The 18,979-nt window shown below is 36.1% G+C and overlaps 2 protein-coding genes across 4 annotated transcripts in view; both read right to left on the reverse strand.

Annotated features, from left to right (window-relative positions):
• The window catches only part of LOC140845010 (uncharacterized protein C2orf66-like), a 75,362-nt gene extending 74,583 nt beyond the window's left edge, over positions 1-779 (reverse strand). For all 3 annotated transcript variants that reach the window (XM_073218460.1, XM_073218459.1, XM_073218456.1), the window contains exon 1: positions 641-779. The gene's annotated coding sequence lies outside the window, so the exon portion shown is untranslated. The remainder of the gene's footprint in view (positions 1-640) is intronic.
• The window catches only part of LOC140845011 (general transcription factor 3C polypeptide 3-like), a 72,430-nt gene that overhangs the window by 36,299 nt on the left and 17,152 nt on the right, over positions 1-18,979 (reverse strand). The window contains exons 11-18 of the mRNA XM_073218461.1: positions 17,324-17,526; positions 16,912-17,013; positions 16,144-16,279; positions 14,063-14,300; positions 13,275-13,465; positions 11,476-11,600; positions 8,394-8,546; positions 641-7,002 (exon numbers count right to left, since the gene is read on the reverse strand). Coding sequence (XP_073074562.1) covers positions 6,880-7,002; positions 8,394-8,546; positions 11,476-11,600; positions 13,275-13,465; positions 14,063-14,300; positions 16,144-16,279; positions 16,912-17,013; positions 17,324-17,526 — 1,271 coding nt within the window. The 3' untranslated portion in view covers positions 641-6,879. The remainder of the gene's footprint in view (positions 1-640; positions 7,003-8,393; positions 8,547-11,475; positions 11,601-13,274; positions 13,466-14,062; positions 14,301-16,143; positions 16,280-16,911; positions 17,014-17,323; positions 17,527-18,979) is intronic.

Consider the following 18,979-nt stretch of genomic DNA (forward strand, 5'->3'; position numbering starts at 1 on the left):
GGACCTAATATTATTTTTAATGGGCAAAGGATATGGCAAAAGCAATTTGGAGAAGAAAAAAATTCGAAAGGTTTATAAACGTGTGAGAACTTGGATTTCTACCTTACTAATATGCAAAGGCAACAACCATTTCTCACCCATCAACTGGGGGAAAAAACATCACTTTTGAAGTGGGCATAGGTAAACAGACATGCTCATAGAATTGGCACAGCCCTCTGGGAGAGCAACTTGGCAGTACATACTGAAATCCATGCCCTACAATCCACTAATTCTGACTATACACAAAGAGACACGCACAATTCTTTGATTTTTCCCTTGGAAGGGTTAAATCAGTTCCTACAAGGCCTATGCATCTTTGGAAGAAAACTTTAGGTCTTTCCACACAAATCATCTAAACAGACCTGTGTGTTGTTACTGATGACTAACACAGCAGAACTTCAATGTGCTACCATGCTAACTGGGTGAATCTCTCAGGCTTACGAGAGACTCCCTAGAAAAAGAGTGGGGAAGGGAAGAGAAAAGACGAGATTATGGAGAGGGGGAATACCCACCCTCTTATTTGACACTGCTGAAAGTATCAATATATGTTTAGGCTTTGGTGATCTCCTGGAAATAGGGTCAATATGATTTGCTCACTCACCCCAAAGCTGCTTTTAATCCGCATCTTGAGAAACTTTCGGCCGATTTCGCAGCTGCGGCTGATAGACAAAAAGGTATTCTTAGTAGGGCACACAGGCGGCATCGTGATTGGCTGTCCTCCCTGAGGCCGAGGCGGTCGCGGAGAGCTCCCCGCTGGCAGCGCCCCCGTTGGGAAGTTCTGTGTGTATCATGCGCCCTCTTGTGTTCACCATCACCGTCTTTCTCGTCCTTTGCTCAGACAGGAGGAGTGCCTGAAATAAGGATGCCACGTGGAGCCTCACCTACAGCACAAACTTATCTAAAATCTCTGTCCAAACAAGACAGGAGTAACTCTGTAAAGCATATTATTAGAATAATACTTCTTTCACCGTCTGTAAGTATAAAGTATGCTTAAATAAGACATACTTGTCTTACAGCATTCAAACCTCTGAAACTAGCATATGAAATTAGAAGTCCAAAACACTAGCTTTAGAAAGAGGAAACAGAACTGACATCCTTAGAATTGGCTGCATCAGGATGGACGTCCCCCTGTCCTCTTAATGCTACTGTGGGTCAGAGTCAGATGTATGTGTTTATTGGCTTTCTATTTCCTCTCTTCACCTGCCTGAACCCTCTTTTCTCAGAATAAACACCTGTCTTTACTACAGTGCCAACTGACCCTGCTAATTATCACTCTAAGTTTGTTTACCTTGAGTCCACAAACAAGTTACATTTTGGTTATGATCTTAGCTATGATTAGAGATTTTCTGTGCAGAATGTGGTTACCTTGATGTCTGTAAGACAGTTTTTTTGGTCAAGGCTGAAAAATGGACGGGACAAACGCATGAGGGCTCCAGCTGTCTTACCCGTGGTGATGGGGAGCAGTGCAAAGGACAGAGCTTTTGGGTATGATTGCACAAGCACGGAGGGGGGTTCAGAAATTTTTTCTGCCCAAATGATAAAAGTAAGCTTATATTGCAAATGTTGAAAGCTGGCATAAGTGTAGTAAAACAATGAAACGATGAAGTACAATTCTTACAGAAATGTACTGCCATCTACTCCAGGTAAGATCATCATTGCAGGAGTTTGATCCTCCCCCCTGGGTTATTTATAATCAATCAAACCTTTCACTAGCCAGGTCAGTCTGTTTTCTCGGGGACCCCCAACTCTTAGTATCTATAGTCTTTTTTCTTGGGCAGGAAGAAGAAAGGCAGAGAGGAGCCTTCTAATCCCCTGCTTGGAGGACATTAACTTGGCTGCCAGTTTTCTGGGAGATACATTGAAGAGGCTGAGATCACTGTTCACTGCAAAGACTTTCATTTAATCCCCTGCTTTCAGTGTAACGCTCTGCCTTCAGCTACACCTGGCATTACTGACTCCAGAGATCATGAAACAACAGCTCCAGGGGAGAGCCCACCAGTGTCCTGTGGGGTTGGGGGGAAGTGGTAACCTGCTCCAAGGGTAACTAAGAGGAGCTCACTGCTTCTTAACAGACTAGCAACTGCTCCACCTTTTAGCCCCGTGTCACCTGCCTTTGGAGATACCTAATGTCTCTAATGCACAAGGCTCTCACGACTTGAATCAGCTGACTTCTGGCTGCTTCCTCACCACCTCCTGTAGGCACTCTCCTTTCATTTTTCTGTGGTTTATTAAGTCAGTTACCAATTTCCTGTTTGCTTTTCAGTTTCTAATGTTGTTTGGATCTGCCTGTATCTCCTCTCCTATTCTCTTTGGTCTTGAGTTTATATTTTTCATTTAGCTTGTTTCTGGGTTTTGGCTTCTTTGGTCTGGAACCCTTCCTGGCATCCCTGCTGCCCACAGGTGTGGTTAGTTGACTGTCTTCAGCCTTTTGCACCTTCAAGCCGTGTCGCAGCATGTGCACCAGGTCAGACTCTTCTTGGGGAGGCCCTCGGCCAGCCACTGCAGTGGGGATAACCAGTGTCATGCTCTTCTCTGGCGACATCTATGCAGCAATTGAGCAAGGTCGGAATACAAGGGCCTACCCATGCCTGCTGTCACGGGCCTCCTCCAACGGGCATCCTTTGCTCCATTGCTCCCCGCTGGGCTGGCGGACCGTGTCATGTCTGCATCAGTCTGATGGCTCTGCCTGCCAAGGCTGCTCTGCTCTGCTCTTTTCCTCTTAAGTGTTTCTCAACAAAAAGCTTATTGTACTCAACACCTGCTTCCTGGAAAACCCAATGGCATGCTAGCTTATTTAAGAAAGAGAATCTACTAGAAGGATAGTGACCTCCTTTGTGAAGGAAGGAGTGTTCCAAGTACCCCGAGGTACGCTCCAGGTAATTTAGTTCCAAAGAATTTCATACGAAATTTCATCCTCTCTCCAGGCTAAGCTTCAAAACACCAGGAAGATAAAGAATATGACTGGCCCTGCTTGGGTCTACTTCAATTAGCAGGGCTTGGTCTTTATTGGTAGCTATCTCCAGAAAAAAGAGGAAATTTGAACTAGACACCATCCCAAAAGATGTTAATGCTAGGCAGAAAATGCCAACTGCCAATGATTGTTCAGATGATAAACAAGGGACAAAATCAGAATACATCTCTTGAGCTAGATTAGAAAAAAAAAGATGTCATTTATTTTGGGCTAGGCATTGTTAATAATAATCACTCTGTCAGATCCTCCATTGAAAAAAACTATATTCAAGTCGTCTGTATTTTAGGCTGAGCATCTTGATTTCTTTTTAAAGGACTCTGTATTTTTTAAGAGCAGTCACTTTCTTATTTGTCATTTTCTGGAATTTATCTCCATGGGTTCTGATCAGAGTGAAGGAAACTCCACTGTTTTCATTAGTTACCTAATATTACATTTCATTTAATAAAAACATAACCGTCAATTCATATTGAGCTTGTTGTTAGCTATAATCTCCAAAGAATTTTCAGTGAGCCACTGGTATTCACAATCTGTATGTTTTAAATGGTGTCCTTGAACCTAAGAGCATTTTCCCCCCAAAACTGTTACTTGCAATTCATTTGGTTTTCATTCTTGACTCTTAAACATAATTTCTAGTTTTCTCACTTTTAAGTTTGACAGCCTCTTACTATCTTCAGTTAAGATGCTGATGTTAAAGAATATCATTTGGTAGTTTACCATTTGTGATTTCTTTCCAGTTGGCATCAGTCTAACAACATGGCGTTCTTCGGGTTTAGTCCATCTACCAGTTGATGATCAACCAACCACTTTTCTCCATTCAGTCCACAAGTTTACCACAACAGGCGTCCTGATACTTTGCTGAGATCCAGACACACTGAAACTATAGTACTCCCCGGGGCCACCAAGTCCCTTTCCAAAGAAAAGGATATCTCCTAAAGAACATCATTTTTCCTACAGGCACACAAATTGACTAGAATCATGTCAGGATCAACATCATGCCCAAGTGATTTATAGAACCCACCTTTTCACCACTTAAAAACTTCAGTTCATTTGATCATTTGCTTCTTTAGAATACCTCAAAAAGTATAATTTGCAGTTTCTTAACAAAACAGCAACTGGTTTGGGGACTACAGACCCTCATTTATATGAGGTAGAACTTATTTATAGCTCCCCCTTAGAATATCCTCACCTACCTTGGGCATTAACTCCTCCTTTTCCATGTTTTACCTTGGTCAGGATATTATGCTTCTTACATGTGAACAGCCATCAGAAGCACAGGTATCAATTTTACGGTCTTACTGTTAACTTTATACCACCAGACAGTAGGCACAGTCTACTGCTCTGAAGTTTTCAAAATCCTTTTATTGTGGATTAGACTTCATGACACTACTTATAATTCTGGGACATCATCTGCTGTCACATTTCTTCTTGTGAAAATAGCTAAAAAGCATGAATAATAAAATGAAAGTTAAGGTGGAATGATAATGGCTCAGAACTTTTTTTGAGTGCAAATAACAGAAAAAGGTCAAGCTAGTATAGTGAAATTTATTGTAGAATCAGGAATATCTTATAGAAAGAACCCAGCTTTAGGGTAAGAGTAAGAGCACAGATTTAGAAAGACGGGACTAGAAAACTGGGAAATCTTTGGGGCCGCAGGGACTCTCTCCATCTCTCATCTCTGCTTCTCTTAATGCATAGGCTTTATTTTTCTTTCTCAAAGGAATGGGTTAACTGCTAGTTGGCCCAAGGGGACAGCAAAAAATGTTCTTACAGCTCTCAAGTTCCAGCACCACAAAAAGCTCTTTTTCAATTTTAAATTCCCAGGGAAAGAGGGAGATGAAACTCCTGATTGGCCCAGTTTGGTTCAGGAGCAGACTCCCTGCTGAATCAACTAAGACCAGTAGAAAAAAACCTCACTGTATAAAGTGGCTGTCAGGATCCCATGGCTGGAGTGAGTATGGTAGATAAGAAAGTGATTTCAGCTTTTGAAAAGACATCCCCAAATATGTTTTCCACAGGTGCTTTTAATAGGCTGAAGTCCTGGAGGATAGAAAAAATAACTGCCAGTCTCCTTTTTCTTTCTAAAATAAACTTATGCACAAATTTGATGCTGTTACTCTGAGCTGGAGCAAGTATGTTCCTATGAAGGAAGATATCTGAGCAAGAAGGATCTTGCTAATCATCTTGAACATGCTATTTAATCTCTCATATATAAAATGGGGATGATAAGAACACCACCACCTATCTTGCAGGTGATTCTCTGAGAGAATCAGAGATAATATATTTAAAGTATCTGGCACTGTACAGTAAACACTCAACAAATGGTAGCTATGATTTTAAATACTAAACAAATTCATGGAATATAAACCTTTTTTTCTTAGATGCTTGCTAGAGAGATGTATTGTTTCCTCCAAGATTGAGCAGACACTGGAGGCAGCCCAGTGAATTTAATTCAAGAGAGAATATTTGAACACAGAACACTCGGTTCCACAGGATTCTAATATACGAATACATCTTATCACTCTCTGGTTAGCTTTATCATTACCTGCAAATGGCATGAAATAAAACACTTATAAGCAAGTGGACAATCAACTTCAATTATAAAAATAAAATGTACTTAAATTATAGATATACATATACACAGAGTACATGACACATTTACTTAGTATATATAAATTTTGCTTTTCAACTACAAAGTTATATGTACAGTATAAACAGTAGTAAGAACTTGTAAAGAGCCCTCATTGTACCTCTTTAATCTGAAGTCTCACACTTGTTTTCCTCCCACAAGAGGACTGGGTCTTGCAATTCACATTATGCTTGCACTTACAGCAATTATTTTCCCATTGAAAAGAAACTCTGAAAACCTGCTATCAAACTAAAAAGTACTATTACCTTAGATTCAAGAATATACACTATTTGAGACAAGTACAAGGTTTTTAACTGTATTTTTACTTTATCAGCAACACTCTGTTCCATATATATAACTCCCTAGTCTTCCTACATTCCTAGTGATCTTGAAATGGAAACCAGGTCACATTATTGAACATAGGCCTCATTTTTCCATGTTTTGGTCAGAAAGCCATCAGATAATGCATTTTTAAAATTTGCCTCAGAGCAGGATGCTTTGAATTAAGCCCAGCCTCTCAGATCTCAATCTATGTAGCTGAGACACATGCAGGTGAAAACTGAAAGATCAGCCAATTATTGGCCTTCCTAACACATAACCATTTTAAATAATTTTGTTAGTAACTAAGTGAATTACATAATCGTTGACATCAGAAAGAGTCCCAATTTGTTTCTCCTCTACCAAACAACCTTTACGATGTATTTGAAAACCTGCCCGTGCAAAAGTCACAGGGCACTAAGAGATGGACAACTCTCGGCAGTGACAATGTAACAAACATGCCTTTCAAAAGAATATATGCTCGAGTTCTGTGCTTAAAAAATTGTATTAGAAGCCACACCTGTCTTACTACCGTATTCTAAACACCTATTACAGTGCCTGGTACATAGTAGGTGTTTAATACATGGTATGAAATACACAGATGAATAAATTTTTTTATTCATACAGTAAAAATTAAGTGTCTTCAACGTAAGCTGCCTTAAAGGCTAATATTATCCATTTCACCTCTCTGAGGACAATTTCACTAAAAAAATGCTAAAGGAAAATGACAGAACAATATACAAATTCTTGTAGGAATGATAATTTTACATATCTACCAAAAGATCATAATTACACATTAAAAATGAAATATACAATTAGAAATTCTGAAATTTTCATTTCCATTTTAGGGTTAATAAGCCCTGCGACATAAAATATTGGTCCATGCACAGCAGCTACCTAGTACTCCTTTCTCAGTTGAGGTGCATTATATAGAGCAATAGGTATACAAAAGTTTTTGAGCCATTCCAATATTCCCGCTGCTCTGATAAATGAGAGATAAATTGTAGGCAATATCTCTTCGTAAGTCTAACTGGTCAACTTCTATACCCTAGGGGGAAAAATACACAAATGAGTTCTATTTAAACTGACATCCAGAACAATTTTGTAAGTGTAAGTGTTCAAAAAACTATTAAAATCCACAATACTAAAAAAAAAGTATAAAACTATGTATATACCTCAGATCTAAATTATCAGATAATGCTCATTCAGTTAATCATTATAGAACTGTATCATCAAATATGTTAAAATGTCTAACCAATAAATTAAAGAAAAAGTCTCACCCACAAGCCATAGCAGAATAAACTTCAGATGAATTAAGGATTAACAGTAAAAAAAATGAAACCATTTAAAAGAAAAAAATATGGTTGAATAAAATAATAATAAAATCTTGGGTAGGAAAGGCCCTTCTAAGTGTAATAGCAAAAGGAGAAAACACAAAGGGAAAGATTAATAGATTTGACTTCATAAAAAATGTGAAACTTCTGAAGGTAAAATAAAATTAATTGTAAGTAAATAAAAACACAAATACACATGAACAACAAGATGGGGAAAATACTGTACTATATAACGGAAAGGCATATAAAGGATAGGTCTAGGTGGGCATACAGCAAATTGATTATACTGATTACCTTACGGGTGTTATTACCTTTATTTCTACTTAAATAACAAAGCATGGACTCAATGGAGTACATTAGATCTATGTTTCTAATATGGCCAATACAAAATTTTGAAGTCACCTGAAAACATCTGCCAACAGTGAAAAATTGCTACCTAGGAAGCTTAAGGAGCAATACATAAAGCTACTTATGAAGAAAAGAACACAGAAGTGTATATATTTCATCAGCATAACTAAAAGTATGTATTCATTTCCTTATTAACCAAAGTTGAACAAGGGCAATTAGAAAACAGTTGTGAGGGAATGTGGGGATTATGAGTGCAATGTAAAGAAATTAACAGTGAAGATAGTACTTTTCTTCAGAAATTAAAAATTAGATTTTAGACAGAAATTATCACAGTATTGGCAACACTTTACCCTATCTTATCTTAAAACAAAGAAAACTACATTAATATTGGTCTTTCATTTTTACAGAGAAATATGTTAGCTAGTTTTGGCTTGGAAATGAGCAATGACTCTCTTACTCATTTATGAGTAATAGAGGCCCCGTGTCTACCAGCTGAAACCTGCAGAACCACCGGGTCTATCTTGGGAAAGCCGAAACATTACTAACCACAAGTCATATATGTCCACATGGTTGCTGACTAGGTCACAAGGCCAAGATGTCAAAGATCTACTTGTTGCTGAACATAAATGCATTCAATAAAGGAAAAATCTATTTTATTATGTAATTTATTACATTGGACCACAACACTGAGCTAACTGCACTTATCTATTGATGGAATGCAGTGACTCCTTGGTTTTTAAAGTAAATCATACCATACCTCTGCCGCAAGTGGAGGTAGCTCCAGGGCTTTCTGATAATAGTGGATTGCAAGATGGATCAGCCCTAGTTGGTGAAGGCCACGGCCCAAATTGTAGAATGATTCCTGACAAGGCCCACGCAGACTGAGGTAACGATTAAGAAAGGAAAAGCCCTACCAAAAAGAAAAAGCTAATTCAGTATTTCACTCATTTGACAAGTATGTATTGGACCACAGTATGTGCGAGATGCACTCTGTGCAGGACACAACTATTAGAAAAAGAGACACAATCCCACCCTAAAGAACACAGGTCAGGATTACAGTGTCAAATCACAGTGTAGTCAAGAGCTCTTCTGAAAGTGTAAGGTAAGATGTTTTTAAAGCTAAGGACAAAAATATTCACGGAAATGAAGGCCAAATGTTACAAGTAGCTGTCAAAGATCCATAATGTATAAGCCTCAGGATTGGTTTTTTATGGTTTCAAGCTGGCTTTTGTGGCATTAGAGGCCAGTAAATGTTTTGGTGTCTAAAAGCTTGACCAAAGTATAAAGTTCAAGCCCTTATAAGGTTAATTTAGAAAGGTTTATTCTCAGGAGCAAACACACTTGAATAATACCTAATCTTTCTGGGTGAATAGTATCTTTTATAATTTATTTTATAATTTACCTCTAAGGACCTTAATAATGTCGTAGTCCAAAACACTTGATTTTTTTCCCCTGAAAGCTTCTGACTCCTTTATGGATTAGTATAGAGCACAGCTGTAACAACGCTGCTCCCTGTGTCACAGCATCCAAAAAGCCTGCTTCTTAACTCCTTCTGTATTCACGTTCCCCTTTAATGCAGCTTCAGTTTTTATCATCCACAGAAAGTTACAGACTGCAAAGGTGCAAGTGTCCTATGTAATTAAGTAAATATATTATCTGAGAATTGAGAGTAAACCAGCTAATTTTTGAGTATAGAATATAAACTGCAATTATTCCCTGCATGATCTATGTATAATGGTCATAAATTTTCCCTCATAAATAAATAAAAATTAATGAATTCTTTAGAATTAATACATTTATGGATAAAATAATTATGTTCAATAAATCATACTTTCTGCATAATAAAAGAACCCATTTGTGTATATGTGAATATGCTATTCCACTGAAAACCATGGTTCTATTAAATAAAGCAGATAAACTATTAACCTCAGAGAAATATGAAATCATCATACTTAAAAATGATAAATCTACAAATGAAATTCTCAGAAAGAGGGAAGAGTAATCCTAGTTGAACTGTTGCAACCCAAAAGAACTTGTAGGAGATGCCGGCTGCATTTTAAGAAGTTTTTAACAAATTTAGGAGGGTAATCTCCTTGACAACTGAAAGACTATTCAACTATTTAGTGATTAAAAAGCTAGGTACTATGGGCAGCCACTTTACTTTTTACTTTACATTTTAGGTAATGTGAATCATCAAATAGACAAACTATAAAAATATGACCACAAAAACCAAAATTTTAATGGATAAGAAAAGGGTGCTTTTTACTATGCACTATGTAACTATGTTAAATTTCAAACATTTTTTATCACATTAATCACTGATGGGCCTGAGTACACTTTTTATAAATGTTAAATAGAGATAGAAGACAACATGAAAGCTTTTACTCTTACAATATGACATAAAGGTAGGAAAGACAGTAAAACTTATGGAATTACTTTTTTCTAAAAGTAAAGAGAAGGAACACTAATTATAGTCCTGTAGCATGAATAAACTGATGAACAATTAAAACAATTTAAGAATCATGATATTTACAACAAAACTTGCTTTTCAGAAGTTTTTTTAATGGAAAATGTTTAACATCCACAAAAGTAGAAAGATTGGTACAGCAAATTTCCATCTACCCATCACTTAGGGTTTCATCTCTGCCCCAACCATTTAAAAACTGCTCTTTAACCATAAAAGTAATTTGAAATCCAGCTTTCAAATTACTTTGAAGTACAATAAATTTTTGTCCTATCAGGCTGAAAAAACTACATATTTTAACTAATTAATAGGAGTTAAGCCATAAAAACGTCCTATTAATATTTATCAGAATATAAGCTTCACAAGGGTAAGTAGTTCTGTCTGTGTACTCACTCACTGCTATATCCCCAGGTCCTGGCACAGTGGGTACTCAATACGTAGCTTAATTTAAAAATAAACCTATAAACTGTATATAGCAAAAGGACCCATTAAAAAGCTTAGAGGAAGAGGTGGACAAATATTATAAATAAATACCCAAGTAAAGGAAAATTGTTTTTTACTTTTTATGTTGGAAATTTTTGAATACACAAAAGAGAATATTATAATGAACTCAAATACCCAGTTTTAACTATAATGGGCATTTAAATTTAGGCTTTCTTTTAACCATGTTACATTAAAAAGCAAACAAAAAAAATCCTTTACTAAATCTCCTACTTCATTCCAAACTACTTAAAAAAAAAAACCTATCTATACATGCATCAAACATATGAACATAAAAACTGAAATCCCAAAAACAAAAGTGTTGAAGATACAGTAGTGAACAAGGCAGACAAGGTGTCTGATCTCTGGTCTCTCAGTTTATACTCTTAATGGAGAGGAAACCAGCTATACAAAGGTAAATAAGAAAACAAAAAAGCTAATTTTCAAATTTCTATAAGAATCAAGAAAACTTTAAAAGAGCAATGTGTTAGTGATGAGGTAAGGAAACAGGCACATAGTCACATATTCACACATTATTGTAGATACATATTACTATATATTTTTTAAATAATTTAAATCAATTTTCAGGACCTATCAGGCTGGATGTCTTAGGGGCTCCAGAGTATGAGGAAGCCTCACTGAATTTCTCCAGATTCTGCCTGTGTCTTCTCCCCATATGATCTGGCAGTGCATCCTTCTATATGTCTATGTCTAAGTCTTAGACAGGAGTACCACTAGATGTTGAGTCCATGACCGCTGAACACAGGGATAGGTATGGGGAATCCCAACACATGTACTAAGTAAGTATTCCTTTTGAAGCAGAATAATAAAAGCACAAAGAATATTCATTTTTTGAAAATATAAAATTAAGTAATGAGAAATCCAAACTAATTACCTGCACAATTAGAGCATGTCTTCTTAACACATACTTCTGAGATGCCATGTGAATAAAGGTTAGGCCTATACAGAGGCTATAGAGAGGTTCGTGGGGATGGGTGCGAAAGGCTTGCACATACTGTCCTGAAAAATGAAAAATGATGTCAGCTGTTAATGACAAGAACATAGTTCTTTATTTCTTCAAACACGTATTCAAATATATTTTAAGGCTAGACAAAGATTACTGTTTTTAACATCTGCAAGGTGTACATTCTAAAATATCAACCAAAGGCACATTACTTTGAATTTTAAAATAACGTATAACATGTAACAAATTAGAAGGATTTACTCATAAATGTATCCTGACCATGAAGATCAAGAGAAACTAAAATCAACGCTTTTTTAGGCACAGCTAGACATTTCCACGTAGTGTAATACTTAAAAAATAAAAAATTTATGAACTGCAATCATAAATCTAGTTGAAAATCAGTAAGGGAAGGTTTCTTTTGGTGAATTCTTTTGTAAAATTACTTAATTTGTCTTATAAATTCAAATGTGATAGGTCCTGGAGGTGAGAAAAAGATTTTAATAGTTCAGGTTTGGTTTTATAGATTGGGATTTGTTTTCCTCAATGTAGCAACTACTTTGTTTTTCCTGAAAAAAGATAAATGTATCCAATAACAAATTAAGAACTTGGGGTTCTGTGAATTCCCTGTATTCTATGGCTTCGTGGGTAGAATTCCATGTATGCTATTCTACACAACTGTCTCATGTTAAAAGCCTCACCATATGAAGGGAATTTTAAGCAAATTTTTCTTTTCAAGGAATAATCCACAATTTATCACACACAGATAAAAACTTGTATTTCTTCCAGCTCCTAATGCCAGAAGAACAGCACCACAGAATATCTTTAGCAGCACAGATGCTAGACTGCCATTTGGACTTTCTATTTTTACCTTCTGTAAGAGTTTCTAAACGTAGGAAAATAAAATAAATCTCTATTCTATATTTTCTTATTAAATCAGCAACTCCAGAAAGTACACACAGTGGAGGCAAGTTTCCACATTGGATACTCAAGGTTACTGGCTCAACAATTACAAAAACACCAGCCATACAGAAACATTAAAGTATTCAGTAGCCAAAATCCCAGTTTATTCATAAGTCAACTAGCTTTTAGGCAGGAGAAACGTGCTTCATTATAAGTTTAAACATTTGGTTAGGTATTTTTCTATTTATTTGCTTCTGATTCCTTATTACAGAAAATTCTTTTATGTGATTAATTTTGCCTGAGTTTAATTAGAATAAGTAATTATCATGTAAATAAATGCTGATATAGAGACTTGTCTAGTAGGGGATGAACTATCAACAAATCTTAAATCCTTTTTTGTACTACAGCAAATTAAAATCAGGTAGCAAAGAATCCATAATTAATGAAAATTATTTTTAAAACAAACATGCCTAAGTAGGAAGTATTGTTGACCTTTACAATGAATTATAAGACCACTTCAGCCTTTTGAAACCAAAGCTTCGTAAGAAAAACAAATACTAACATAAATTATCATTATTGCCAATACTTACAGCCACTTACTATATGTGCCACGCATTGTTTTAAGTACTTATCATTTAATCTTCAAAAAATCCACAAGGTAGGTCCAATTATTATCTCTACTTCAGAGATAAAGAAACTGAGCCAAAAGGAAGTAGAGGAACTTGCCATGAAGGAGCTGCTATTTACGTCCAGGCAGTTCCACTCCAGAGGCCTGGCTCTTAACCACTAGGCTTCCCACACTTGACAAAGTCATGTGCCAGGGCACTTACCAAGCGCATGCTTAAAACTACCAGATACGAATGCATTATGTCCATTTAAGACACACAGGGCATGATTATCTGGGTTTTTCAGCATTAAACGGAGACAGAAGCGATGATGGCGTACATCTTGGGAGTGCATGGTAACTTGATTGAAAATGTTCCAGAGCTGGGGTTTATTGACATTTTCCATGACCATTATCCTAAGATTGCAGAAAGAGGATGATGGTAAAAATATGATGGAAAAGAACTTCCTGATTTCTAAGAATGAAACCCTTTTCGGGGCTGTCCTACCAACACTGAAATGTAGCATCCCCCAACAAGGAAAAGCAGATTGTTTCAATGTATTTAAGCAAAACCACTTACATGGTGAATGATTTTTTCCAGAAAATACTACTTTAGTTCATTATTTCTACATCTTATTTCTACTTTTCAACAAAACTTTTAAGCCAGAAAACAGAATCAGGTGGTTTAAGTTTCATATGTTCTCTGCTGACCCACTGTAACTGCAGTACAATGAATACTGAGTAATAACTAACAATAATGCATGCCAGGCATTGTTAAAAGCCTCATAATAATCCCATGAGGTGGTGGTGTTATGATGGCCATTTTAAATGGGTAGACTGAGACACAAGAGGTTAAGCATATGAGAGGGCATGCAACAATGGCCTGAACTAACCAGTAAGCAAGAGCAGTTAAAATACAATAGGTTACTAGGTCTGGAGCATGAGAGACGAAGTAAAAATAAATATACATACTCTATCACAGAATGAATTAAACTTAGTTATTGGAAAAATCACCTGATATAGTTGTATGCCTTTCTGAAATTTTTGTCCAGAATTGCTGCAGAGAGACCAAAGTATTCCAGCTCTTTGCGTTTTTGCCTGTCATCATAAAACGAGTAATATTCCAAAGAAGAATCCACAAGTAACTCAGCCTCCTGAAATCGGGATAGGTCACATAAGGAGTATATAGCCTTCAACAGAAGGTTCCACCAGTCATCTTTTGTCAAGACACTCGTGAGTACGGCAAGTATTGCTAAAATGAGACCAGTGAAAATCAGTTAGGTCACTGTATTTCCAAATACTATAGTATTAAAAGGAAGAATTCACATGATTGGTTCTAAGGTTAAATTGAATAACCATGGTCCTATAGACCTGAATTTTTGCCAACACTCTTCTGACAATGACCAGAAGGGGAAGTTGCTTGTTTCCACTCCATCAACACCACCTCCATACGCTCTGCCAATCTGCAATTCCAGGTAACTCTCACTTCTAATCTGTTCTCTACAAAGTCCAGTTACCTCACTGGTGTTTCTCAGTGCAAGCTAAGACATATGGTCCTTCAGGGCAGAATGAGTGTGCACTTCATGACTGACGTCAAATACAGGAGTCTGCACATAAAAGGCATTCAAGTGCTTGCTCAGCAAAGATTTCAAATTCATACTTTGAAATTCAGATTGTTCTTCATCTTTTTATAATCTTCATTTTCTTTTATCTGCTTCAAAATTTCTCTTTTCCTTTAACTATCTTCTCTTCCTTATTTATCTGTAAGAAGCCTCCCTTTCATACCCTTGAGAAATATCAAAAGCCATAAAACATTTCTGACCCAGTATTCTCCTTCTGAGAACCTATCCTAAACAATTCATCAAAAGTATGTATAAATCTAAAGGCATGAAGATGCTCACTACCATATTACTTATAAAATTATCACAATCAACCATACATCAAAAAAGAAGGGTATGATTAAATAAATTATGGAACTGCTATCCAATGGAATATTCACGTTCCTTACATAGAATAGCTATAAGGAGAATAGAGCAAGATGAGAAAATGTCTGTGAAAAAATAACTGAAAAAATCAGAGTACAAAAATGTATGTAACCTAAGGAGGCTTTGCTTATCCTATGCTAGTACATGAGTATGAGGGGACACCCACCTTAACAAAACAAAACCCTGTGAGCCTGAGAAAAACCAACAACGGACCTGAGAAGAGAAAATACTGAAAGAGAAAACAGGATCAAATGTAAAGAATAATAAAACTTACAGAAACATAGTCCCAAATACATGCCATCGAGGAAGAAGCTATTAGGATAAGCCCAGAAACAGTGAACTGGACAGACGGCAGGGCTCTGCGGCAATCAGAGCTAGGTTATGGGGGGCCAAAGCGCATTCCTTTCCTGAGTCTTCTCCCTGAAACACCTTACTTATGTTTTAACATTGTGCTTATAGAGATTCAGCTCTTCTGGATTCTAAAGCCCTGCCCACTGCACACTGCCATGCTTGTAACAATGACTTAATAAATGTCTGCTGAATTAATTAACAATGAAATAATCTTTGGTATCTCCAGTTTATAACCTAGATGTTTTCCAGTTCTCTGAGTAATAACCTCACCCTAACATACTTAATGTTTTCTCCAGCCTAAAAATAGATGCCTTTTAAACTCACATTACTTGAGACTGGGCCAAAGCAACTTATTTTCAGAGTTTATATGACCATTGCTACACTGTCAAAAATTAATATGACAAAGAATGAAATATATGTAATTGAAATAACTGGACAAGTAGAGTGATTTGTACAGTCATCTAATCTTCATAAATTTAAGATATATTTTCTTCCTGAAAAGCCAAATTAAAAGTCATGTTTAGTTTTTTTCACAGAAAGATAAAAGCAGATGTTTTTCAACTTATAAAAATTAAATGATTTACATGTAGCCTTTTTTTTAAACACCAAATGAGTTTATTATACTTGAGGGATTTAGATTAGAAAACTTCATTTAATTTGAAAAGGGTATATTTTCAATTAGATTACTGTCAGGTGTAACCTCAGGAGTCTTTTTCAACTCAGCCACTTCTATGTAATTAAGCAAATGAAAGTAATTACCTTTGGCATCACAATTTGCTGTCTCTTGGTCATTGTTGTCTGATATTTTGTCTCTTGACACTTTAATAAGGTAGAGATGCCTCTCTCCAGATTTGGAACTGGATATCAAACAGACTTGGGCTCTATTCATTGCTACCTGCATTAAAGATGATAAACTTGAGATATTTTTTAGTCACACAATTTTTTAAAGAAAATCTATATGCCATAAGTTCCACAGGTATGCCTGAAAGCTTCTTTAATAAGGAATAAAAAGGCCAAATTACTGTGTATTTAAATACCTAAAAGAAAATGAAGAGACTGTTTTCTTCTTACCAAAGAAATTCGGGTCACACTACTTACCTTAGCAGAGAAGAAGAAGGCAAATTCACTTTAACTTTATAACACATGCACACACACACAACAACTTACCTGAAAAAAGCTAGACTTAAAAAGGATATCATATCTGGAAAACATTTCTGCAAGGTGAACAATTTTGGCACATAGTAGTGTCTACAGGGCTAATGACTGATAAAATCATGGCTCTCACCTTTCTAAATACGTACTAGCATAGATTTTATTTCAGTTAATCTACAGTCAAGTTTACATTTTCATTAGAACTTTCAATTACATACCATAAATCTTTAAGTCTTTTGTCTATATCTGACTTTCACTTTAAAAAGTTTATTTAGTAGAATAAAATGGTTATAAAATAGCTATAATCTATATTTAAACAAATTCTAAACATTTAAAAAGCCAATAATGTTAATATAAAGAAAGATCATTACCCACCTTTAAAAGCATGGCCAACATGGTAAGTAAGGTATCCACATAACCATACATTTTGCCTTGTGAAAACAACAGAGTAGAACGATGAAGCAGTAACTTGAGTTCCTAAATAAATAAGCACATGACAATGAGTGTGACAAGATGCCTTTGCTGCAGGTTGTTTTGTTTGCATAGAGAAGTTCTGTCTTAGAAATCAAACCTTAAGGATATTTGTTTTATGATCTTTCACAAGAATTAAGACCCGATATTCTAGAAACTGTAATTTACAATGTCTAATAAGTGACTAAAATGATTCAAAACCATTTTCAAAACCATTTAATAAACTAAAACAAAACTTTTGGATACAACATGTCCTGAGAAGAAAGTTCTAAAATGCAGCCCACCAATGAAAACTTCTTTCTGTTACATGGCCTACCTGCTGTGCAGCATTTGCATCTTGTGCTAACGTGTCTGGATCATACATTGGTTCCAGAGCCTCCAGGGCTTTCTCAGGGCGGCCCAGCTGCTGCTGAAGTGTGGAAAGTGAAATTCTTGCATCCAAATGGAGGGGGGCCAGATCAACCACTTTCTCATAGCTTTCGGCAGCTCGCTCCATATAGCCTAAGGCCTTTAAACATTCTAAAATGTGTTAAAGCATAAATATGAACTACAGATTTGGAAGCAGGCCAAAAAATCATTTCTCCATTTTTAAAGAAATACAGTATAGCAATATAAAAAAGTTATAACAAGAACTAAATATATGCATATTTCTAGTACCTCAAAACAACTATCCCTTCTAATCTCCACTGATTAATCAATCTATTGATTTCTCTAAACCCAAACTGCTTACAAGGATTAATCAGTATACACATACAATTTGGGGTTCTGCTTTATTCACTTGGCATTATGCTTTCAACATTTTCCCATGTCTTCATCGGCCTTTTGAATGGTTATAATATTCAATCAAATTGATTATTTACTGAACCATATTACTTGACATTTAAGTTATTTCTAAACTTTTACTCTAATAAATAACACCACAGTAAACATCTTCAGGTATAAAAATTGGCAGACCAGTTTAACCCTCAGATGTGTTTTGTTAGGCCATAGCGCTATAAAAAACACTGAGTTGTCTACATTTTTAAAAATCAGCATGTTTATGAAATCTGAGTTTCTGGATTCTTTTGAAAACTCTGGGGTTGGTGCAGTGGGTGCCCCATTCCCACACGGCACATCAGCCTAACCTGAGGAACAGCAGTATCCTTTAGACGGGGTTCCCCAGCTCCCTGCCCTAGAGCCTTCCCACTCGTGCATTTTACTCATTTTTGTTACCTGCCAGGCTCCAGAGTTTTGTGATCACCAATATAAACTACCACCTCTCACCTCACTCAATGATTTTCTCAGGACAAGTTCTCAGAAGCAAAGTTACTGGGCCCTATTCCTCAAATCTTATGCCAATCAATTATTAAGTCCTATCCTCAGAACTTGAAAATGAATTCCTGTCAGCATTTCTTCTTCTCACCCTGATGGCCACAACAGTAACTGAAGCCCTTTCACCTCTTTCCTTTTTCACCATGATTATCTCCTAAAATGGGACTTCTGCTTTCTTAAACCTTAAATTTTTCAGACTTCTACTAAATTATCTTTCAGTTAAACTTTGATAATAAAGCAAGACTACTAAATATGGATGCATCATCATGACTGCATTTTTCATTTTTCACTTTTAAAGATATTTTGTTATTATGCCACAGGCATTAATTCCTTTAATTATCTCTCTAATGTACCAATCCCAAATTTATGATTTTTAGATGACTCTGAAGTTTTAACCTTCCAATCACTGCAAAGCTACACAAGCTCACAATGGAAACATCACTTACCAGAATCATAATCATAATTAAGGAGGATGTGTCAAGTATCTACTATTAGCAACAGGAGCAGTTTCAATTATCACAGACTTAGGAAGGTGATAAAAACTCAACTCCCTGCTCATGTCTTAAAATTCAAATACACAAATAATAAAACTTTTAATGATGGTGTTACATTTGCATTCATATTCACCCACCTAAACAGAAGTGTCATTTTAATCATTAAG

This window comes from Manis javanica, chromosome 12 (genome assembly GCF_040802235.1).
Source record: "Manis javanica isolate MJ-LG chromosome 12, MJ_LKY, whole genome shotgun sequence".
NCBI lineage: Eukaryota > Metazoa > Chordata > Mammalia > Pholidota > Manidae > Manis > Manis javanica.